Source organism: Pelophylax lessonae (assembly GCF_965119305.1).
Source record: "Pelophylax lessonae genome assembly, chromosome: 10".
NCBI lineage: Eukaryota > Metazoa > Chordata > Amphibia > Anura > Ranidae > Pelophylax > Pelophylax lessonae.
Window position 1 is genome coordinate 54,493,958 of NC_138777.1, and position 25,703 is coordinate 54,519,660.

Consider the following 25,703-nt stretch of genomic DNA (forward strand, 5'->3'; position numbering starts at 1 on the left):
GTTCAACACTCTCAAAAACGTAGAAAATGGTCCTGGCTGGACAAACCTCAAGCCTAGGTTCACACTTGTTCGTGTTGGGAACTCTCGCAAAATCGTTTGTGCACATTCCCTACCCGCAGGCTAAATAAGGAAGGAGTCTGGGACTTTTTCCCTGCATTTCTGCAGGCAGGGCAACCCCACTGCAAGTGTAAACCTAGCCTAAGATTTGTTACAGTGTAATCTGTTGGCATGCTGTTACACATGAGGGCAGAAGATGCTACAAGTAGTTTCCTATTTGCAGGGAGGAGGAAGCATGACTAGACACCACCTAATGTTAAAGCCTAACATAAAGCTTAATTTCATTTTAAATAGTTTGTTTGGGCACAGCTGCCCGAACAAAATTGAGTTGAGCTGAGTCCTGCTTAGCCATTCACAGGATACTTTGCATTTTTATTAATGAATAAAGCCTTCCTCCAATGGAGGACCAAGGTGGAGATTGTGACATCATCCACCCACCTCTCCACCCCAGCCAATCAGAGGAAGCCCTGTATTCAATGATAAACAAACAAGACTTCCTGTGAATAGCTGAGCAGCACTCAGCCTGACTCAATTTTATTCTGGCAGCAGATGGGAAGTCCCTGTACTGGTCCCTGAACACAACGCTACATGCAGTTTATATACCATGCTGACAGCGGTCACAGCAGTCCGTAAAAGGAAATATTTTATTTGGGACAGCTTGGTCCAAACTATTTTAGGTAAAAGCTAGGCTGTAAGAGAACAGCAATAATTAAAACAAGGCTTTCTTGTTCAATAAGGACATAACTTGTAGATCAGAGAATGAATGTTTCGTGTTTACAGCCAAATTCACTCATTTGTGATTGCGTCATAACGCCAAAGTGAAGCATGATCAGAAGAACTGCACCTGTTTCAAGAGACAAGTTAGCTACAAAAAGAAAACTGTGAAGCACGGTGGCAATTAGTGATGAGTTAAGGTTTAGGACAAACTGGCAAGAAACTGTCACAAGATAGCAGGCCGCCGGCTCAGTCATTGTCCATGGGGTCATATTAGGTCAATGGGGTCATATTAGGTCAATGCTGTCACCAGGCCTTGTTACATGCGGTTGCAGGGTATAGAATTCACAAGTCCCAGCCTGCTATCATATGACAGTTCCCCACACATTCAGCCTAGACCTTCGCTCATCACTAGTGGCAATACATAGTCTTGCAGAGGTCGGTGGAACCTCTGTCTGTATAGGCATCAGTCAGAATATCAAATTCTCACAATGGAACTTGTATGCTTTTCCACATTCAGCAAATTCAATTCCTCAGCTGGGAAGGAAATCTCTCCTGATTTTTCACATTAGTGAATTCTCCTGTAGACAGGAATTAAATATTTATTTGGCATTCCTAATATCCTGTCTGAGAAATGAATGTGTTTGCTGTCGGTTACGGATAGAACATTGCATCTTGTACACTGAAAGCTATTTAATGCAAAGCAGCGGTGATGGTACGTCGTCTTCACGGTCAATATATCGATTGTAAACTCAAGGCTGCGTGTCTTGTTTGTTCAGGATTTTGGACAGGACTGAGTCATAGTAAGGACTGAACACCATTTTGTTATAGTTGACAAGGCGCACAAATTTCACAGCCAGTTCTTCCAGTTCTTTCTGTATGGGTCCAAGGCCACCAGGCAGGGCAGGGCTGGATCTCTGGTTAGCGGTGGATAGATAGCTCAAGAAGAATGACTCAATCCTCGATTCTGAAATGAAAATAATGATATAATAAATAGGGGAATACGATTCATAGATCACAGAATACCAAACACATCGGAAACGCTGATTTATATGGTAACCATCCACCACATGGATTCCCTGTTGGAGGAAGCATCTCATTTCTCAAGTTCAAATACAGCCAAGCTTTTTTTTCCCCTTTAAAGTTTTGGATAACGTATGAGAGTAGAACCTCTGCTGGGTTTTTACTGCCATTGGGAAGAGCCTCTACTCACTTCCTGCGTGGTCACCAAGACAGGAAGAAAGCACTGAACCTATTCTCTCTGGAGAAGAGACGATTGAGGGGGGATATGATATCAATGTACAAATACTGTACTGGCGACCCTAGCATAAGAAACAAACTATTCAGAGAAAGGAGATACAATAAGACACGTGGCCACTCACTAAAACTAGAGGAAAGGCGGTTTAGCCTTAAAGTGCGTAAGGGGTTCTTCACTGTAAGAGCGGCAAGGATGTGGAATTCTCTTCCACAAGCAGTCGTATCAGCAGGGAGCATTGATAGTTTCAAAAAACTATTAGATGGGCACCTTAGAGACCACAACATACAGGGGTATACAATGTACTAGGGATGCACCGAAATTCTTGGCCGAAGCCGAATAATAATGAAATGTTTGGCCGAAGGCCGAATACCGAACGCGGTGTTTCGCATTTTTTCCATTTATTTTGCCAATTTTTTGTCCTCTCTCTTGTCCTCTCGTGTCTCTCTCTCTCTCTCTTGTCCTCTCATGTCTCTCTCTCTCCCTAAATGTTACTGTAGGGAATGGGATTCAGTGCACACTGCAGCCTTGTACCATAGGGTTAATGCTAGTGACACTGTAGGGATTGGGAAGGATGCTGGGAATGGAAATCAGGAAGCATGCAGGCAGCCTTGTAAATTTTAATTGCAGATACAGGGCACTGGGCAGGTCAGGGTTAATGTGGTAACATCAATTACTCAGTGACAGTCAGTCAGTGTCAGTGTGGACTCGATCAGATTATACAGTGACAGACAGTCTCTCATAGTGGTAGTAGTAGGAGGCTGGAGGTGGACTAGTAGGAGCCTGGAAAGGAGCACAGCCGCATACATACATTACTCACTCGTGCACTGCAGCCCGCCCCACACATTCAGTGAGTCTTACTCTCCTCCCTAGTTTTTTCAATGGCACATTCAGAAAGCCAATCACGCCGTGAGTAGCGGCACAGCGGAACCAATCAGGTGTGCAGGCACGCGTGATTGGTTCGCTGTGCAGCTAATCACGGCGTGATTGGCTCTCTGAATGTGCCATTGAAAAAACTAGGGAGGAGAGTAAGACTCACTGAATGTGTGGGGTGGGCTGCAGTGCACGAGTGAGTAATGTATGTATGCTCACCGCTGAAGTGTCCCGGCTTCCCCTGCCTAACACGGAAGTCTGTGAGTCCTCCTGTCCTCCTCCGAGTCCCTTCCCCCTGCCTATGTAAATATCGTGACCTCGGCGATATGAATATCGCCTACGGCCACAGAACGATAGTCGATATCATATCGACTATCGTTCAGCCCTATTGTTCGGCACAAAATTATTCGGCCTTTTGACTTATTCGGCCGAAAACCGAAAGTGCTATTTTTCCTATTTTCGGCCGAATAATGTTCGGCCGCCGAACATTCGGTGCATCCCTACAATGTACGGTTAAAAGCAAACACACGCGCGCATCATAGGTTGAACTGGATGGACAGATGTCTTTTTTCAACCTCACTATGTAACTATGTTACTATGTTACTATGTAAAGCAATATCTCTCTCATGGGGGTACAGGCAGTAATAAAAGCATTTGTTAGAGTATAATAGAGAAGACGGACAATGTTTGTTAAGATTATATTGCCATCTAGAAGCACCATAGTGCTAGATTATAGTGAATAACAATTTACGATGTCTGCTGCATAGACCTTTTTAAACTTACTCAGAGGCTTTGCAAGCATTGTACACAAACTGAACAGATTCCTTTTTAAATAATTCTTTCCTATGCAATCATTGGAGGAGCGCCAGGACATGCAAAGCATTCTGCCACTTCTGATCCAATCTAACAAACGCTGCGTAAACTGTCGGCGCTATATATATATCCTATACAATAATAATAAATCCTATATAATAAACAAACGAGATCATGTATTTATTCCGATGATTGTGAAACCAAACAAATTACCTATTAATCGATATATCTGATTGGATGGAGATGAGGCAGACCGAATCTGTCCTTTAAGAGATTCCTCTCTCTCTGGAGAGAAGGGAGTGGATCCATGCTGACTCAGGCATCTGGCCACTTCCACACAGATCTTCTCACTGACTGTGGCGAGAACGTCCTCTGTATTTACACCTCTGAGCAGAGAAGAGCACATTTGTTAATAATAACCATATTATCGGATATCATGAACTCACTACACCAGTGTTTCTCAACCATCAGGCTGTGGCCCACTCCCCTATAGCCTAGTCCTCCAGCCAGCTGTAGATCCACAAAGCCGAGTATACACGTATCAAAATTCGGCTGGTTCAGCAGAAACCAGATAAATAAGGATACTGGTGTACCCCTGTCTAATCAACAGAGGTCCTGCTGGAAAACTAGCATTCTATTAGTGCTTGCAGCCAATGGCGGGGAGATCCCTGCATCCACATTGCTAATGTGAATGCGGGGATCTATCAACCAGCAGGTTGAACAAAAAAATAACTGTCAGTGTATAACCTGCTTCAACCTTTTACCAGTGCCTCCCAGCTCCTATAGTGCCACCTCTACAACCACCCACAGTGCCCCAAGGCTCCCTAAGTACCCTCAGCCTCCACGGTACTTTGTAAAGGCTCAACGTTTACCTTCTTGCATTCTTTGCATGAAGGTAAAAAAAAACCTGTGTGCAGTTTCCCACCCAGCCCCCCCCCTCTCCCCCCAGTTCTTATACGACCCCAATCTAATGCCATCAATGTGCACAAGAGCAGGTCTCTTCCTCCTCATTGGCTGAGACAGCAGCAGGAGCCATTGGCTCCCCCTAATGTCAATCACAGCCAAAGAGGAGAAAGTGGGGGCGGGTCAGAGTCGCACTCCGTGTGTGAATGGACACACAGAGCAGTGGCTCAGGAGCGAGTCTGCTCGGTTGCCCCCATAGCAAGCTGCTTGCTATAGGGGCAGGAGGGAGGGGCCAGGAGTGCTGGCGAGGGATCCGAGAAGAGGAGGATCAGGGATGCACTGGGCATAACCACTGCACAGAGCAGGTAAGTATGACATGCTTGTTATTAAATGTTTGTTATTAAAAAAAAAAACTGCCTTTAATATAACTTTAAGTGTTTTTTACGCTAAAAATAAATATATACATACATGTGTGTATATATATATATATATATATATATATATATATATATATATATATATATATATATATATATATATACACACACACACACACACACACACATACATACATACATACATATACACACATAAATCCTGTTCCCTTAAAGCAGGTTATACAGCACAATGCTTGTGCTGTGTAATTCGGACCCCCATATCACCTAAAATACCTGGCTGATCCTTCCTGGTTCTGCCCACCCCCCCTGTAAACTGACCACAGTTTATCATGGCTGCTGAGCCCTGACACCGTGGTCAGTTTACCAGCCCCAGTCATCTGCAGCTCTCCTCTGTCCTCCTCTCCCCCACCCCCCCTCTCCCTGACAGTCAGCTCTCACTAGTGCTGCACTGCTCCGCTGGCCGCAAAACTATGTGATCTTTATACATTCCCATTGTTAGATAAGAACGTGTCCTAGCGTCTGTGCTTTATATTTAATAAAAGCAGAATTCTACCTGATTTCACAGTGCCTCCCGGCGCACACCTGACTCCTCGGCTCTCCCCACCTCCCACCTCCCAGGCTGACATCAGCGGGAGTTCTCGGTCCCACCCACTGGAGCTGTCAGACGGGGAGAGGAGAGAGCGAGAGGAGCTGTAAAAATCAGGTAAAAATTGGCTTTTTTTTTTTTTATAAAGCACAGACACATATTCTTATCTAACAATAGGGATGGTATAAAGATTACATAGTGGCTTGACCACTTTAAGCCTGCTGCAGAGCCTCCAGCCCTCCACAGTTCCCCTAACCTTCAACAGTGTCTCCCAACCCCTTCCAGAAACCTCATCCCTTACAGGGCTATCAAGTATGCTAGAGAGTCCCCTAACCCACTCAACAACCACCATCCCCCTCCCCTACCAGTGACACCCAGCCCCAACCACAGCCTTCCAACATTTCAATCCAGGTTTTGCATTCCCAATACGTTTCTTGTGCAAGTATAAACTTTATTTTTTACTGTTTATGGTATGGAGGGTTTTGGAGGATTTTACCTGGCCTTGGTCTGAAAAAGGTTGAAAACCACTAGACCTTTCACACAAAAATGAGGAATCTCTTAGGCTGGCTTTGCACTATACAATCTGATTGTACAACCTTTTTTTGATCTATCGTCAACTAGTTAATGGAAGGGCCTGCTTGGTTTGGCACTAATTGAATGGATTGTTAAAGTATGTCCTCATATTACACGGTTTTGGTAAATCCAAAGAAGATTGTACACAAATTGTACAATCAGATTGAATAGTGTATGGCCAGCCCTATACTAACACATGAGAAATAAAGACAATCCTTTAGAAAACATAGTACATCTTGCCATTGGAAGGCCTCTGCAATGGTCATGGCATCCAAATAATTTTTTAAAATCCCAATAAATTGATAAATGTACTTACGGAGTTCCCACTCCCTCTAGCAAAAGCCTGACGTGACTCTTCAGCTGCTCTGTAAAACCTTGAAGACCCGAGACGGCTGGACCAGCGGAGTTGTGTGTTATAAGCAGCAAAGTCCCCAGCAAGGTGAGCTGCAACAATTCCAGCTTCATCTCCTGAAATCGGATCTGGTCCATCACTACAGTCTATGGGGAGGAAAAGTCAGTCCACAAATGAAAGCAAGTAACTAGGGACCTAGAGGTCCTCCCAGAAACATCAAAATCAAGAAATGACATCTTACTTTAGCTTAAGGTGGACCTTTCAGTATTTTTACAAATGTTAATGACTCAATTCCCGACATGCCACAATATACAAAAGGAGAATAGGCAGTGCTAGGCACCCACAAACTCTGTACCTAATAACATATAAAATCAATCCTTGAGCTACATTGAAAATAATTTTCCTAGAGGGATAGAAGGTCTTCAGTCTGCTGCAGGCAGGGGGTAGCATTTTCTCAATCTCTCCACTGGTGATCAGACTGTACATTGTAAGTTTGTAGTGAGTCACTATGTAAAAAGGCTGCAAACTGGGCTGTTCTGTATCAGACATAGGGGTAGATGTCTACTTCTTTTACAGGATGGGTTTCATTTATATTGGTGATACTGATGACAGGGCCACTTCACTGCCTGTAGGCCAATCAAAACTGAAGTAGAGTGGGCCCACTGGCTAAATCAGTAGATTCTTGCCAATGGTACTAAATACTGCCTGAACATACTGTGTGCGACCAGCAGCAGCAGCTGTTAGATTTGTAATATGTACAAATCATTGGCCAGTGCTGCCGCTGTTCACATGTATCGCTCATCTGAGTGATTGGATCCTCCAACCAGAGTGTTGCTTTGTCCACCGGTGGCATTTAGCTGCCTTTGAACACAGAAACCTTTCCGTATTCCATCACTCATGTGATACCAGCCTACTATTTCTATAACCCTAAGGCTGGCCATACACTATACAATTTTCTTGTTCAACTTTCCTTTAGATTTACCAAAACCATGTGATATAGGGTCAAACCTAAACACTTTCAATTTGTATGCAATCAGGCAGGCCCTTGCACTACATAGTTTAAGGTAAATCTAAAGGAAATTGAATAAGAAAATTGTATAGTGTATGGCCAGCCTAAGGGTCCATGCGCACTGGCTTAAAAAAACACTGCTCCTAGAGGTGTCTAATTTTTTTTTTTTTTTATGCCTCTAGAAGCAGCTAAAGTTATCCTGTGTGTCCATGCACATTAGGTAGTCTAAAGGTATTTTTATTAAGAGGTTGTAACCCTAAATAGAAAAAGATCCTGCTCCTTTAAACAGCATAGGGTTTGTGCTTGTCCCTGTCTATGCTGTAAAATACCTGGTTGATCCTGCCTGTTCCTGTGTCCCCCTATGTGAACTGACCATGGTAATCATGGCTGCTGAGCCTCCGTCATTGCGCTGTGTTAGAGTCTCTACTCTCTCCTCTGCTCTCCCTACCTGTCAGTTACTAGTGTGTGAGCAATATCCAAACCCGCCCCTCCCTTCCTGCCACTATTTAGTGTGGCAGTAAAGTCAGTACCATTGCTGTGGGCCTCTCTGTTATAACAAGGTATAAATACACACTGTCAATGTTTTTTTTTTTTTTTTTATGCTACCAACTACCTTATTTCAGAGCGCCGCTGCGGTCATGTGATCTCCCATCGCTCTCCCCCCCTGATCTAAGCACTACAGAAGGAGAGGCTGAGTGGACAGCACACCCATCACATGACCTCCCGGCTGACGTCAGAGGGGACTCTCAGCCCCTCCTGCTGTAGTCCTTAGATTGGTGGAGGAGAGGGGCGGGAGGTCACGTGACCGCACAGCGGCACTCTGAAATAAGGTTATTTAGCAGTATCATTTTGAAAAAACATTGACACTGTGTATTATACCTTGGTATAACCCAAGGAGCTGGCAGTAATGGTACTCACTGACTTTACAACCACTTTAAAGCTCAGCGTTTCAAGACGCTTGAGAGCATTTTTATGGCATTTAAAAAATGCTAAATCCTCCTAAGCGCGGATACCCAACTTTTTTTTTTCTCCCCTAGAGTTTTGAAGTAAAAAACGCTTATTAAAAGTTAACGCTCCTAAATGCTGCTAGAAGCCTCTGGACGCTGGCACAAAAATGCCAAATGTGAGTGTTTTTATACAGCATTTTCTGGCAAGGTAGCTGGCGTTTTAAAAGTATTGAAGAGAAAAGGTCAACATCACAGCCATACAACAAGCATTTCCAGGAGGTTAGCATTAGCACCCTTTGTATTTTTCTCAGCAGAGGTTACAGTTTGCATAACATATAAACACGGAGCCTTAACACCCGACTGCAACATTTGTACGCCAGTGTATGCTCATATGGCCACTGTGACAGCCAATCACAGTAATCACATTATTAGGAACTCCAACTCCAGGAATTTAGGTCCACCTAAAGGGCTGGTGGGAGGCAAGGGGTTAAGGATCCTTGGTAAATATTAGCAGTGAAGGTTGCAAAGTCCATTTTATAATACCAAGTCACCGTGTTAAAGAAATCCTTATATTCCCTGACTTCTCTTCTCCAAATAACATGCAATCTATCTGCAAACATTGGCAAGTCATTCGTACCTCTGGGAAAGGTCTCTGTTCATGATCCCACGTGAGAAGCTTCAGGTAGGCATGATTTAACACAGAGACAGAACATGAGGATCCAGAAGAAGCTCCAGCAGAATCCTTGGAGTACAGGTCACTGGCCGATTCTTGAAGCCAACTGGTTACATAATACAGAGAATCTGAAAACAGAAGGGAACATAACATTACAAACAGCATTTAATAGGACAGGACAAAGATCAAAGACACCGGAGGGAGCCGAGGTCTCCAGCTGTCTAAAATAGGTAAAGCTCACCTCAAACTTTAGAGCATAAATTGCACCACCCGTCTCCCTTTAAAGTGGAATGAAAGGAGGGTTTTTTGCCATCTGTGTCCCATTGGGGAGATTTCCCATCACTTCCTGTCCAATAGCCAAAACAGGAAGTTAGAGGAAATCTCTCAAAGTGAGGGAATTCCTGGTTGTCACCAGAATTAGTGTTCCCCATTGGAAGATTCCTGTTCTGTTGACTCAAAATTTTGAACTTTCTTTCACTTTACGTAATAACTGTTTGTAGGACAAATAAAGAGGGTGAATTTACCTAATGGGTGCACAGACAGCCATAAAAAAAACTTGACATTTTCTAATCCCTCTCTATTCTATCCATAGTTACATAGTTACATAGTAGGTGAGGTTGAATAAAGACAATAGTCCATACAGTTCAAGGTAGGTGTGTGTGGCTGTAATCATCTCTCATACCCCTGAATGTTCTGATCCTTGAGATGTAAGTCTAAGAGTCTTTTGAAAGCCACCATACTACCCGCAGAAACCACCTCTTGTGGTAGAGAATTCCACAATCTTGTAGCCCTAACAGTAAAGAACCCCCACGTTGCCTGAGGTTACAACGCTTCTCCTCTAATCGCATTGTATGCCCTCGAGTCCTCATGCAATCCCTTCGAATGAACAGCTTTTTTTCTAAGCTGGGATCCCCATTAAGATATTTATCCAATATAAAAACAAATAGAGTTTTACCTTTAAAAGAGAAGTTCTGGATTAAAATAAATAAACCTTTATACTCACCTAGGTGGATGAAGCCTCGATCCCATACTGCATGTATCCCCCAGCTGGCTCTGCAGTGAGAACGGAGCGATCAAACAGCACTGATCTCTAAATTTTCCCCCTCCACTCTGAGCAGAGAGCCCTGATGGTCAGTCAGCGGCTCTCTGCTCTCTCTTCCAGTGCTGGTCTGTGGAGGGGCTGGCTCAGGCTCTCAGCAGATTGCTAAGAGGCTGAACCAGATGCCAGTTCAGTTATCTGGGTAGATACTGATCATATGACCGGAATCTTTCCCAAGCCTGGTCTGACTGACGCCAGCTGAATGCAGGCTAAACAGGTTACAGGAGTGCAGAATGAACTGCACTCCTGTGATCCATAGGAGAAGTGTGACCAAAATAACTTTGGCTGTACTTCTCTCCTGCATTATACTTAAAGTATCAAACCTTCACTTTTTAATTTTATTGTGTTGTGGCTTGCTCATTACAGCAAACCCCAATGTGCTGTAAAGCATGACACCGCATCAAATATTAGGTTACTGATGAGCAACTTCTGAAGAATAACTTAGGATTGGCTGCTAAGAATTACTGCACTTTTCCGATTCCATAAAGGTGGAGTTATTGGTTTATACTGGTACTAGTACTAACATCTTTTTTTACCAGCTGGAAGAAGTCTAATATTACTTCTAGGCACTATTGGAGAACTCTTATTCCTGCTATTGCCTAGCTTTCTGCCTTCTCCTATTCCCTTTACACTTCCAGCAACATGGGCAGCATAGTACCTCAGTGGTTAGCATGGTCTTGCAGCTTTGGGTCCAAATTCTGCTGTCAAATCAGCAGCCAAAGAGACTTTTGCTGGACACCGCACTGGTAAAAATACTATTAACATTTTACCCTTAAAGCGGAGTTCCACCCAAAAGTAGAGCTTCCGCTGACCTGCATCCCCTCCCCCTCTGGTGCCACATTTGGCACCTTTCAGGTTCGGGGGGGTGGAGGGATTTCTGTTTTTGACATGTACACTTCCCCACTTTTGGGAGACGGCGCTGTTGCTCAGAAGTTAGGCCCCCCTCCTCCTTCCCCCGCCGCCGGGCTAATTAAAAAGCGCAGCACGCTTCACGCATGTACAGTAGGGAATCGGCTGTGAAGATGAAAGGCTTCACTGTCGGTTTCCCTTCTAACGAATGGCGGCAGCAGCACCCGGCAGTCGAATCAAAAATCAGCTGGGGTGCTGAAATCGCAGGCTACCCAGACAGGCAAGTATTTGTAGCCAGTGGCGGTTTTAGGCATGGGCGAACGGGGCAGCCGCCCGGGGCGGCATCTTTTCATGACACGTGGGGGTCGGCATGACAGTGTTCCCCAACCCCCGGGCCGCGGACCGGTACCGGTCCGTGGATCAAATGGTGCCTGACCCCCCGAGGAACTTTGAATAATTTCACTGTGGCAGCTGAGCCGAGGCGCAGAGCATTGCTCCCCCTCCCGAGCCCGCCCATTGTGTGACAAAAGCGAATGAAAATTCGCTATTGTCACACAGATCCTCCTCCTGGCCAATCAGGGAGCAGGTCCTCCCGCTTCCTGATTGGCCGAAAGGCAAACCCCACGCCATTGGCCGAGGAGGAGGCGCCGCGGGAGGACTGAGGAGACGCGGGGAATTCGGGGACTGAACTGAAGAGAAGTGAGGTAAGTGCACGGACGGGTCTCGCAGGGGGGGAACGCTGGCGCTCGGCATTGAAAGGTGGCACGCTGGCATCTCTACATTGAAAGGGGGCAATGCTGTGGCACTCTGCATTTATTGGGGGCATTGCTGTGGCACTCTGCATTTATTGGGGGCACTGCTGTGGCACTCTGCATTTATTGGGGGCACTGCTGTGGCACTCTGCATTTATTGTTATGTTGTCATGTTATTTTTTTTTTGGGGGGGGCCGGGGGGGAGTCTTGCCCGGGGAGCAATTTAATGTAGAACCGCCACTGTTTGTAGCTGCTGACTTTTCATCCCCCCCCCCCCAGCTTCAATTAGGGCCATATACAGGTTTTTCTATTTTAAGCCCTTCAAGATGACAGTAGTTGTTTTTGGACCCCCATAGTGCAATTGTTTCATCTGTTTGATTTTCTGACCGTTTACTGGATCAAAATTGTAAATGGAATTATCTGTAGAAATCTGTGGTGTAGTCCTTTAATCTTAGAACTGATGTGCGCTACAAACCAAGGAAACTGTGGGAATCGTCTGGGTGTAGAAGCTGACAGACCAGTAACTAGACGACCTGTACCATCTTCATTATATTACTGGACAGTAATGCCAATAGAACAATCCCAGGGTTCAACACGATCTATCCACTTTCATAAGTAACAAAGGGTAAAGCCGGCCATAGACAGTGAAGGAAATTGCTTGATTCCTCTATCAATACGGTATGGGCTGGTCCCTTCTCAACCGACCGAGATTTGAACCATCTATGGCCGGTTTTAATGATGTAGATCAGTGTTTCTCAACTCCGGTCCTCAGAGCACACTAACAGGCCAGATTTTAAGTATTACCTTGGGGAGATGCAGACTAGAATACTGCAATCACTGAGCAGCAAATTATACCACCTGTGATGTATTTCAGTTTTCTTGCAAACCTGGCCTGTTAGTGGGTCCTGAGGACCGGAGTTGAGAAAAACTGATGTAGAGAATGGGCTTCTTGCATTGTGTGGAAATCAGGACAGACTTGGGACAGGCTTACTAACATTTATAAAAAAACAAATCTGCGAAAGTAGTGAAAACAAATGAAATGTCAGCAGCTGTACACAAACCAGACACCAGATTAACATAGGAAGAAAAAACAAAAAGTGCAGCTCTAATAGCGATTAATAAATTAATCTATTCAAATTCCATGTGAAACAGTCCCATCAAGAGCTATAAAAGATAAGAAATCCCGCAATCCGTGGACAGTGATGAAAAAATAGGAAAGGTGTCACCAGCCTGTGATCCCACACCACGCTTACCCTGTATAAAGTGACCCCCTAATAAGGCAGGTCTCATTCGCTTTGTTTACAATAGATGGGGCTAGGATCCAAATCCCTAGGAAGTCCTTCCCTCGAGCCAAATGAACGGCACCACATACAATAAACAAGCAGACAGCGTCCCCCATTCGTGATGGTTGCACCAAGGAGAGCCAAGATGGCCGGGATTTACATGTAAAAATGAAATGACTGACATAGCGTGATATTGTTAAAAAATGTAATAAACAAAGAAAAGAGTAAAACCTTACGTATTAAAAACTTGGGACAAGCGTGTAGTAACAACCGTCTATCCCAGTGATGGCAAACCTTGGCACCCCAGATGTTTTGGAACTACATTTCCCATGATGATCATGCACTCTGGGAATCATGGGAAATGTAGTTCCAAAACATCTGGGGTACCAAGGTTTGCCATCACTGGTCTATCCACTAATTAAGATGGCCAACATTGACCGCTCATGCGTAGTAGCATGTGTAGCTCAGCCCGATGCGTTTCGTCATATGTGTGCCGTCATCAGGGGCATGCACACGCAAATACTATGCCATATATATATATATATATATATATATATATATATATATACACACACACACACACACACACACATACACACACCACACACACGGAAGGATCGCGATGACTGGACAACCAATCATCTAATAAAAGAAGTGGCCACTGCTAAATACGTTAATGGTATCCCATACTACTTAAGCCCAATACACTAGACGGCCCGTTACCAGCACCATCTTGTGCCAGAATGTCAATATACATTCTATGAACAAAATAATAAAAAATCCATAGGAGTCCAGAAAGGTTTTAAAATAGTTAAAAATGAACAAGTTCTTTTGTGGGGGGCACTCTTTTTACACATTAAGCTTAAGGCATCCTCCCAAGTATGTTACAACATACCATATATAAAAACCAAAAATTCAAATAAAAAGCAGACAAGCATTATTACATGCCGAAATATTGTAACAAGGCCCACCCAAAAATTCTCTATGGGTCTACAGACATCAAGAGGGATCACAAATTCATGAGAAATCAACTGTTAATATCCCACTCAATATATAATCCCAGTGGGGAGTAAGAACTTAAATGATATAATCCGCTAGTTTCAGCTTTAGAAATAAACCTCTTAGCATTACCCACCTCTTAGCATTACCCCCCCCCCCCTCCAATGGGGGGTGTATTCCTCCAGGGCTATAAACACTGTTCCAGAAGGGTCCTCATTATGTTTCTGGGCATACTTTGGATACACTGTGCTCTAGAAAGCCCTTGATAATATTAGAGATATGCTCACCCAATCGAACATTTAAGGCCCTGGTGATCCGGCCAACATAATCTAAGCCAGAAGGGCACCGGATAAAATACACTACATTTTGAGCATTGAACTGGCATGCCCTACATTTTCTACATAGGTAACTCTGAAATTTAAACTGGCTATATTAAACAATGTTAGCCAGTCTCTGCTGAACCGATTCAAACCATGAATGGACAGGCTGATTGTACCCAAGTTGATAAGAACCAGTGGGCCAGATTTTTCATGCAGTTATTGCCAGCGGCTATAGCCACTAGCAATCATCACTGTGTTCTCCCGACAGGGACGGCTCCCCGCGTCAGTGTTGATAGAGGAAATCAAGTGATTTTCTTTCCAGCAACCCTTGGCTGCAGGAAAGAAAATCACTCCATTTATGGCTGGCTTAAGCCTTGCAGTCCGCCGTGATACCTCCTCCTGCATCTGTAGGGTAAGAAGTATTAAAAAACAATAAGGCATGCTGTGTCAATGGGAACACAAACATGCAGTGGGGACTTTTCAAATTTACCTGCAAACATGGAAATATGCTCCCCCCCCCCTGCATTTTTCCTCCTCTTCCCCCCTTACCTGCTATGTCAGGTTCTCTTCAAAACACCCACTCAGCAGTCCAACAGATTGGGTGCCACAGCCTGTGTCCCATCCCTCTTTTTGGGACCAGGTTCAGGCAGCCCTGTTCCCGATGATGGAGGGCAGCTCTATTCCCCAGCCACTCTGAATGGGCTCCTGCAGCCTCCCGGGATATGTGACAGGGGTCTCCCAGGGGGCTACGGGAGCAGGGAACGTCATTCTCTCCTAGGTGAGAATGGCAACAGAGCAATGGGCCAGAGTATTGAAAAAAAAAAGCGCCCCCCCCCCCCAAAAAAAAAACACTGTAATTATTGTGTAGGGGGTGAAGGTCAGTGTTCTTACAAAGTTCCACTTTACCTGAGGACTCCATATAATGAACGATTATGGTTCGAGGCTGAGCAGGTCTCCCATGATCAAGGCACCAGTGCTTCTACAATGTAGTCAGCCATTCATAACCAACTGTTCAAGGTCATATCTTGATACAGAGTTACCCTGCAACCTTGAAACATTGCTTGCTAATGGCAAATTACATGTTCACTACCATTTCAGTGACCTGAAGTGCTGGCAGCTCCTTATAAACCTTAAAAAGCTGTTCCATAAAATACACATATATTACAGCATGAACAGTGTAGAGTCTCATACTGAAGATAATAGGCCCATTCTCCCAGGAACATGATCTTTTTGTTTTCCAGTTCTGGATAAGACTGAAGAGAATTGTTCTATAATTATGCTGTAATTATGAATGAAACAACAACAGTGTATAAAGTTCAGATTGTTCCCGTTAACTTGCTGAAGATACTCTTCTTTATTAAACGGTTCTTGCTTTCATAATTTCAATCATATTGTTGTTAATATCAACAATAACAACTATAGAATACAGACGTTAACGTGAAATAGATATATAGTTACATAAGTTGAAAAAAAAAAAAAGACACAAATCAATCGAGTTTAAGCAATAGAAAAAAATAAAAAAATAAAAAAATAAAAAAAAAAAAATGTAAAACTTCAAAATACAGAACCCTATAGCCACAGTTGATCAAGAGTTATGCCTCGTCGATTATTGCATCGATTATTGGCCGGGAATTTTCGCATCGATTATTGGCCGGGAATTTTCGGCCAACGTCCGATCGGCCGATTTTCGGCTTGTTAGTAGGATGCTTTCAACAACCGACTCCGACTTTTCGCCCGAAAAAAATCTGGTGTGCAGGCTATAAAATTTTTGTTGGCCGTCAACACAACGACCGATTTTCCGTCAGTCAGTACAGATTTCGGCAGACAAAAATCTGATGAGCAAGACTGGGCATGCTCAGTGAAGAAAAAACACACGGAAAGTAAACCAGAACATGACATCACTTCTGAAGTAGATTTTTGTTGGCTGAGAAAATTTGTGTGCAGTCTAGGCACATTCCAACCAACAAAACACAACTCTGGTCAAAAGTCGGACGATCGGTCGGCCGATAATCGTTGCGTGTGTACGAGGCATTAGGCAAAAGAAAAAAAAAAAAACACAACACCACCACTAAGGCCCCTTTCACACTAGTGCGATATGTCCCGCGATTTTGGATCGCAAAATCGCATGACAAGTCGTTTTCCATTATTTTCAATGAGCCCCATTCATATCAGTGCGTTTTGAAGTCGCACCGACTTTAAAGTAGTTCCTGCACTACTTTGCCACGATTTGATTGCGTTTTGAGCCATAGCCATAGCTTTCAAAATCACGTCAAAATCGTGGCAAAATCGCGTCGCATAAGTGTGAAAGGGGCCTAAAAAGCACAATCCAATTTGAAAAGAAAGAAATTCCACCCTGATCCTTTAGAAGGCAATCAGATATTCCCTGGATCAATAATCTCTGGTGTTATTACTTAGACATTTTATTATCTAGTTATACATTCTTAGGAATGCATTCAACTTCTTTTTTGCAAAAACAATTAATTGATTTGTCCAGAACTAGTAGCCGAGGAAAACAAATCCACATTTTCACAGCTCTTACTGTAAAGAAGTCTGTCCAAGGCTAAACTACTTTTTCTTTTCAATGACCTTTAAGTGAATAACTCTACACCAAGATCACTATATGGACCCCTTATGTATTTATACATGTGGATCATATCCCCCCCCCCCTTAATCTCCTCTTGTCAAGGAAGAATAAATTCAGTTCCTCTAATCTTTCCTCATAGCTGAGGTCCTCCATGCCTCTTATCAGTTTGTTTGCCCTTCTCTGCACTTTCTCCAGTTCCCCCATATCCTTTTTGAGAACTAAAGCCCAAAACTGATCTGCAAATTGCAGATAAAGGCTTAGTAATGATTTGTACAGGGGCAGATTTAGGGTCTCCTCTCTCCTCTCCTCTCCAAACAAGAAAGTGTTTTTCTAGAGTTGGGAACTGCAGCTTGGCATTGCATGCTACTAATAAGTCTATAATCTACCAGAACACCCAGATCCTTCACCATTGACTCCCCTCAGCTGTTCTCTTCCTAGTGTGTATGATGGGTGCAGGTTTTTGGTTCTCAAAGGAATAACTTTACATTTATTAACATTAAACCTCATAATCCACATAATTGCTAATTCAAACAGTACATTGGAGGTCAGCTTGTAGGTTGGAGACATTCTTTGAGGCCTCTTTCACACGTCTATTCCATTGGGGGCCATGAGTTGGGCACAAGAAGTATATATACATTTTTTTTCCCCCTGTCTCTTTTTAACCCCTTGATAACCCTTTATTTACCACAATCAGCCCTAATTAACTTCTTTCCCTTCAACTATTATTTTAATGCAGTGGGTTTTTTTTTTCTCACTTTAAACCATTAATTATCCGATTAGTTGCTATGAATAACCGTACTTAAAATTGAGCCTGTGCTTTGCTCCGGTTGGGAAAAGAAAAAATACATTTAATTGCCCCCTGCAGCACATGCTTACCTTACCTTCAGCTACCAGCCACTGAAAGTTGTAGGCTTTATGCATGGGACAACACTGGTGATTTGCCCAGCACTGTCACTTGGATTGAGTCACATGCCTCTCTGTACCCACAATTACTGGGTACTTTCTTTCTTCCTGGTAGATGAGGAGATTTTTTACAGACACAGTCCATACAAGAGTCAAAATACAGAAGTTCCTCTGTTACCTCTCTATTATTCTCTAGACATCAGAGCACAGACTAGGAGTGGGAGAGCCAGCAGGAGTTAGCCAATTGGTCCTCTACTGGGACATGTGTCACTGGGCTCTGGGATTGTGTTAATGGGCAAATGCAGTTTACTTTAAGGGCTTTTTTACATAGGGTGGGGGGGGGGGGGGTCTATTACAGTAAAAACAGGCTGAGCCATGGTTTTATACCCCCGCTGCACCTGTAAATTCTAACATTACAGCCGGACAGAGCTGTTCACATGCCATGGCCACAGCCATTTTACCTTGGCCGGCAGAGTCTGACAAGCAACATTCCCTATCAAATTAGCCTATTGAGGTCAATGGGAGCGCACCAAAATGGCGAGCCAAACGCTCGGGTAACAGTTGTTCTTTATTATTTTAATACAAAATCTCCCTTATGAAAAAAAAAAAGAAAAAAACAGGGAGGCAAGCATCACCTTCTAAATGCCTGCCAGTCACTTCTATACCACCCTCTGAAAAGTGACCCAACATTGCTTTCAGAGGAGAGTAACCACTGCTGCCCATGTGACAGAGCCCTTAGGTGCATTCAACTTGTGTTTGAGGTGCAGTTTTGATGTGAACGGTACGTCAACACAGGCCCTTACTCTGCACAGTAACACAATGAGCACACTTACTGGAGGGGACAGAACAGAGATGACCTCATTAGTGTGCTGCTACTCATTTACTGTCCAATCAACAAGCTGGGTGCTTGTAAAAACCTGCTAAAAGCCTTCTTAAAGCAACAGTCAATAGGTTCATTAACATGGGGTGGGGGGTCTATTACAGTAAAAACAGGCAGCTGAGCCATGGTTTTATACCCCCGCTGCACCTGTAAATTCTAACATTACAGCCGGACAGAGCTGTTCACATGCCATGGCCACAGCCATTTTACCTTGGCCGGCAGAGTCTGACAAGCGGCATGCCCTATCAAATTAGCCCATTGAGGTCAATGGAAAGAAACAAACAGGGAGGCAAGTATCACCTTCTAAATGCCTGCCAGTCACTTCTATACCACCCTCCGAAATGTGACCCAACATTGCTTTCAGAGGAGAGTAACCACTGCTGCCCATGTGACAGAGCCCTTCGGTGCATTCAACTTGTATTTGAGGTGCAGTTTTGATGTGAACGGCACGTCAACACAGGCCCTTACTCTGCACAGTAACACAATGAGCACACTTACTGGAGGGGACAGAACTGAGATGACCTCATTAGTGTGCTGCTACTCATTTACTGTCCAATCAACATGCTGGATGTTTGCAAAAACCTGCTAAAAGCCTTCTTAAAGCAACAGCCAATAGGTTCATTAAAATCTGTATTTAATATGGTCACACTGAAATGTGTTTTAAAGGCTTCCAGAAAATTGATAGAAGCTTGTTAAACGCTTACATACATAATGCTCTTCAGATTATCATTTAGTAAATAGCAGAGGTGTAAAGTCAGCTTTAAGAGAGATCATTGGTCAAGGAAACTCAATCAAGTTTTCCGAAAAAAGAAAAGTAGAATTCTGAGATTCCTCCAGCATCAGGTCATATAACCAACGCCTATGCATAGGTAACGTGGTCTCTGGACAATGGGAGGAACATGTGACCGGCCACCAGAGAGAGCCCAGAGATGTCTGTAAGTATCCTTAACCTGAAAAGGTTGCTAACAACTTGCTTCAATGAGATACGGCGGAAGTGGTAATGTCACAAAAATGATTGTCTAAAAAGTAAAACTTGTGGAAGAAACAGAGTTCATACCTGGCTGCTTATCAAAGAAGTCCTGAAATTTATTTCTTTCATATTCCACAGATTGCTGCATCAGATGTGGCCGAATGCTGCTGACAGCAAAGTTGGCCATGTCCAATTTCATTAAGTCCAGAACAGCGAAGATTTCTCTGTGGGACAAGATAGACAAACAAATATTTCATTAAAACTTCCAGAAATAATACTTGGGATTAACACACATCTAACATAATATGGGATTATGATTGGAAGTGCAACTGGTCTCCCTTGGCTTCCATCAGTGCTATGACATCATCGGCAAGAAAAAGTAGATGGGAAGCATTGGACTCTGATCTTTGACCCACCAAACGAAAAGGTGGTGGTAAGACTTGATTGAATGACCTTAGCAGCTCTACAACCAGGAGGGGGGGGGGGGGGGGTGCTTCAAGAGGTAAGGGCCACCCATATGAAGAATACGTATGAAATCCGTGTGAAAACCAAAATACAGAGTGCCAACGTTCATCATGGACCTGAGAAGAACATTTGGCGGTCTGTTTTTGGTTTTCACATGACATGATCACGGCAGTCTCATTACAAGTTATCATTGTATACAAATGTATCAATATATAATCCAATAAGGAAAGAGGCAACACCACAGCTACTCACTTATTCAACAAACTTTATTTGCTTCAGAGCAACTACATTCCACCAGACATTGCCTCCTCGATAAAGGAATTGGCAGCACTCCAGGTTGAGTCAAAATCCAGATTTATTGACTGGACATCCAAATAGGTATACTTTGTCACGATTGTCATATTTGGATGTCCAGTCAATAAATCTGGATTTTGACTCAACCTGGAGTGCTGCCAATTCCTTTTCCTTTATCAAGTTTTCACGGAGGCGAGCCGGGGCATGCACCGGTGTGAGTCATCAGGCAACTACACCACCTTGAGCAGTGAGTTCTTGTCTCTTCAATTGCAAGACATTGCCTCCTCCACTGATGCATTTTGCTCTTACGTAAGGCCTAGGCCACAGCAGGTCATTGATTGACCCAGTGGTGCAGCCCTTTTCTTTGGATTATACAATGTAGATGCCTTTGGGGAATAACACGAAACTCGGTGGGCTTTTTATCACCCACAGCTGGTTTCACAGGGAAGATTGTCAGCCTGGAGTGGAGCCACAATTTCAAATATCTGATTAGCCTTTAACACCCACCACAAAATATTAGACTAGAAAATTTTAGCTTTTTCTGTAAAAGGCCAATTTTGAGCACTGTAGCACTGTAGACTTTTCTTTTTTTAAAGGTTAAATATTTTACACTGCCGTGACCTAAAAGTCGCGTGACTTTGCCAGGCAACTTCCTGGTGATTTGCTGGTAACTTGATATGACTTGAGTACTACTTTGATGCAACTTGAAGCAAGGGAGGGGCTACACCACAGGGAATGCCTGGGTAATCTTCCTGTAATGTTGGATCCAAATCACATCAATATAGATGAGGATCCGCCCTGGAGGCGACTTCCATTAAAGTCTATGTGCACAAGTCGGATAGAAGTCGCCTTGAAGTAGTACAGGAAACTTTTCTAAAGTCGGAGCGACTTCGGTAGTGTGAATTACAGCTCTCATTGACTAACATGGGATTTCACACGTCATGCGATTTGGGGTCTCACAAGTCAGATCCCAAGTCGCGGCAGTGTGATCCGAACCTTAGTCTTCTGTCATTTATTGAAATAAGGAAAAGAGATCTTTAAAGAAATGTTTTGCTTACAGCGTATCTTTGCTGTGTTTTTCTTTTAGATTAGAACACTTCTGCCTTGCCGCATCCTTTAAAACCTGTTTAGGACACCATCTGCATTGAGTTTGATTGTTTTTCCTGTGCTTACATGAGCTTCCTCGGTGTACACTCCAAAGACAAGCTGGTAGCCGAATTGGCACTTGTCTAAATTGCCCCTAGCATTTGTGTAGATATGGGAGATAGGGACCTCAGACTGTAAGCTTTTTGAGGGCAGGGATTTATGTAAATGTAGAATATGGAAAATGCTAAGTAAATTGTTGGTGCTATATAAAAGGTACATAATATATAGTAAATTAGAATACAAAAAACAATACTAGACAGCACATATGTTGTTTGAGTCAGAGGTCACTGAACAAGTAAAAGCACCTATATATACACTATACATGTTGGTATTAATGAGGGGTTAACATTTAACATTAAAATTAGATGTTAAAATGATACTAAACCCAGGAGCCTGCACTCACTATATCCGATCTCCCACAGTACACAGAACATGGAAATGCAATTACTTTGGTACAATAAACTACTAAATACATTTTCTCATCAGCAGTATATAGCAGTCTTGTGACTTCTAACAGTATCCAGCCAAGCACTGGTTAAAGCTTGTAGGAGTTTTCTGACTGTGCTATGAAACTGCAAGCCCCCTCCATCTGTCTGGACAGAGTTGATTGGCCCTGTGCTGATCACGTGCACCCTCCCAAGAAAAAAAAGAAGAAAAACCTCTCTAGCAATACGCACCAAACTGAGCATGTGCAGCCTGACTCCATAGACTCTGTGTTATCAGGAAATTATTAGGAGTCAGTGGAAGGAGAGGAGGGTCAGGAAAGAGGATCAAACAGCCTTTTTACACAATGCGGAGGCTCCAAAAAGTCAGTGGATGACTTGGCCCATAAGTGCCCGGGCAGATCCGAATTATCTGTTTCGGATGGAGTTGTCCTTTAATTCAAGACAAGAATAGAGGGCACATCATGCACACTTACTAAATGGACCTCTGCTGAACTACAGCCTAGAACTCTAATTCTGCTCATGGAAACGGATACTACTCAGCATGCTATGAGCACATGTTAATCCGGCCAGGCTGTTTTGCCAATGCTTGGATATAGAAAGACAGAATATTTATTTTAAAATGAACTGGCAAACAGTATATATATAAAACCTCTCCCAAATCATGTACATCCCCTGGATTAATCCAGGAACTCAATTACAAAGAGACTTGTGTGGATGTCGGCGGAGTCCTGCATTGTGCTCTCTGTCCGTCTGTTCTGCTGCTCTGGCCAAGGTTCCCGATTCTCGAAGCCAGGCACTGTACATTAAACAGCACAATCCTTTAATCTACAGTGATGGATGGAAGATTTGTCTGGAACAGTCAAACAGTTTGGAATACATAAGCTCTGTTTCCCCCACGCCTTCCAATAAATCTATGTTTAGCAGCACTGGGAACCGTCTGCCAACACAGTAAAAGGCTCTCTTTAATATACAGTATATACAGTATACTATAAACACCTGACACAAATGTCAAACACAAAGCATAAATCACATAGCAGAAAAAAAGAAAAAGATGGATTTGCAAATCTGAAGCAGAATAAGTATGTACTATCTCACAATTTGCTGCAGTTTAAAGCGGAACTCCAACCAATGAGAAGATAAAAAATGGATAGTACTCGCCTACCACTAGGGGAGCCCCGGGTTCGTTTCCTGGCCAATGCACCAAAAAAAAAAAAAAAAGGATAGCTCATCAAACAATAAAATAAAAAAGCAACTTTTGTTTTGATATCCACTGTCAATCTAGAGATTTCCCCCCACAATACTTCTTTTTTCCCACAAGATGTCCTCAGTCCATCCTCTGAGCCCAGGTGACTGGACAGTGAAATGAGAAGCAGCACATTAATGAGCTCATCACTCCATCACTATGCTTTCTCCTCCTATCAGCATGCTTCCTTACAGGAACATGGACTGACTCAACCTTTTTTCAGTCAAGGCACCCTCTAAAATCATGATCAGTCTCAAGGCACCCCATTCTAAAATGTAGAAAACTATTCTAATAGTGTTACATATTGCAGCAGCATTACCACACGTAGGACATCCAACATTTGAGGCGATTTATTCTTCCAAAGCAAATACACTTTTGCATACTAGTCCTGACTAGTATTCCAGTGTTTCTCCTCTCCATCACTCAGCTAATGTGACCCCAGGGTTGATGGAGAGGGGCAGGAGAGGGTCAAACAAGGATGCTGTGCAGGCGATCAACACCCTTCTTATCAACACTGATGACATCATTGGTTGTTAAGGTGCCATAGCTGGAAGGTTGAAATGGTGCACAATAGAAACCTGGGACTTTGTAACTAAAAGGCAGGCTTAATCCACCTGCTGGCTTGTATACATTTTCGGGCATTTTGTAGGCATTCTGCCAAGGCACCCCTGAAGAAACTGACTGACTGACTACTCCTGCTGCTTCTTCCTCTCACAGTCCAGCCCTGCTCATAACCCTGAGTAAGTTACCGGAAAGTAGTATGATGTGAATCTCTTACTGTTACTTGTTTGCAGTTCTGTATTTTGATTACATTATTATGTATTACTGCATATGTACTGTATGTCATATGCGCATGCATTCATGTTCCTTGTAGAGCAGGGTTTCTCAACCACTAGCCTTTGGCGCACTGTCGGCCCATGGTCCCTCTTCTGCTGGGCCACCAGCCCGCTGCAGGTCCCTTAACCTACCACAGTACCTTCTAACTCTCATAGTGCCCCCAACCTCCCATAATTGCCCAGTGTCCCTCAACCCCCCACAGTGACCCAAGACCCCAGAGTGCCTCCCTCCAACCAGCTGCAGATCCACACATTGCCTCTCAGCTACAATAGTGCCACCAACCTCCCAAAATTACCTGCAGTGCCTCCCAGCCTCCCCCAGTCTCCCTAAGCCTCCAGTAGAGCCTCCAGTCCCCTATTAGGCCCTCAACATTCAAAAGTGTCCTACTGTGCCCCCCCTAACCTCCCACTGTAGCTCCTAACCCCTACAATGCCCTCCAGTCTCCCACAGTGCCCCTGGAAAGCCCCCAGCCTCGTGGAGAGACCACAGCCCACTCCAGAAACTTCTTCCTCTACAGGGCCAACAAGACTGCTGAGTCTTCTTACCCTCTCCAGAATAACCCCCCACTTTTAACCCTCTCCAGAATAACCCCCCCCCCTACTTTCCCCACACACAGTGACACTCAGCCCCCTCCGGAGTCTTGCAGCATCTCCATACATATTTGCATTTTCATACTATTATTGTGGGATTATAAACTTTTCTTTTTCTTTTTTTTTTTAATCTATGGCTGCATCAATATTATCAGGGAATTTCATCTCTGTATCTCTGTATAACTACTATTGGAAAAGTCCAGTTTATGGTTTTCAATCAGGACATACCAGACAAAAATGTTGAAGAGGTAAGGCATAACCACTGGAGACTATGCATGTACTGAGCAAATATGGATGCCTCCAGTTAAACATATTTTCAAGCTACACGATGCGCTTTTTAAAACTTTTACAATTTCCTGTACTAAGAGAATTTTAATTTGTGCTCCCTTTTACAGCTAGGAGCACGCAACTGTGCACGCTCCTAGCAATGAGACCACACTATCACAACTTCTTCTATCCTAATGATGGAGAACCAATCAGCAATCATGTCAGCAAACCTAGATCACTGGAACCAGCATACAGATTAGGAGTCCCCACCATAAGTCCCCTTCTAAATGGGTCTCAAAGTACTGAAGCCAGAGGAGCAGCATAAAGGCTATGCAACTAGAATTATAAGATGGTTGTCTGCAATGAGAGGTGTCAATGATTCCACTGCAGGTAGACACACCTTGCGAAAAATTCACACTTGACCTCAACCTTGAGGGCAAAGTAATGACTGCCAGACCCTGAAAAAGGATGCGGGAACCTGCTGGCATGAGCAAAGAGATGCTCTCATCAGGGTGGTGTTGCTCCTTCACTGTCCAATCACGGCCTAGGGGCAGGTCCTTCATCAAGCTGTACTATTTAACAGTGCTGGAAGTCAAGGACCCATCTATGCTGCCTAATAGGGG

At 43.7% G+C, this 25,703-nt stretch overlaps 1 protein-coding gene across 1 annotated transcript in view; it reads right to left on the reverse strand.

Moving 5' to 3' along the window:
* Window positions 1-1,132: 1,132 nt before the first annotated feature.
* TCP11L1 (t-complex 11 like 1) overlaps window positions 1,133-25,703 on the reverse strand; it is a 65,679-nt gene continuing 41,108 nt past the window's right edge. The window contains exons 6-10 of the mRNA XM_082270560.1: window positions 19,880-20,016; window positions 9,118-9,281; window positions 6,489-6,670; window positions 3,926-4,098; window positions 1,133-1,738 (exon numbers count right to left, since the gene is read on the reverse strand). Coding sequence (XP_082126686.1) covers window positions 1,524-1,738; window positions 3,926-4,098; window positions 6,489-6,670; window positions 9,118-9,281; window positions 19,880-20,016 — 871 coding nt within the window. The 3' untranslated portion in view covers window positions 1,133-1,523. The remainder of the gene's footprint in view (window positions 1,739-3,925; window positions 4,099-6,488; window positions 6,671-9,117; window positions 9,282-19,879; window positions 20,017-25,703) is intronic.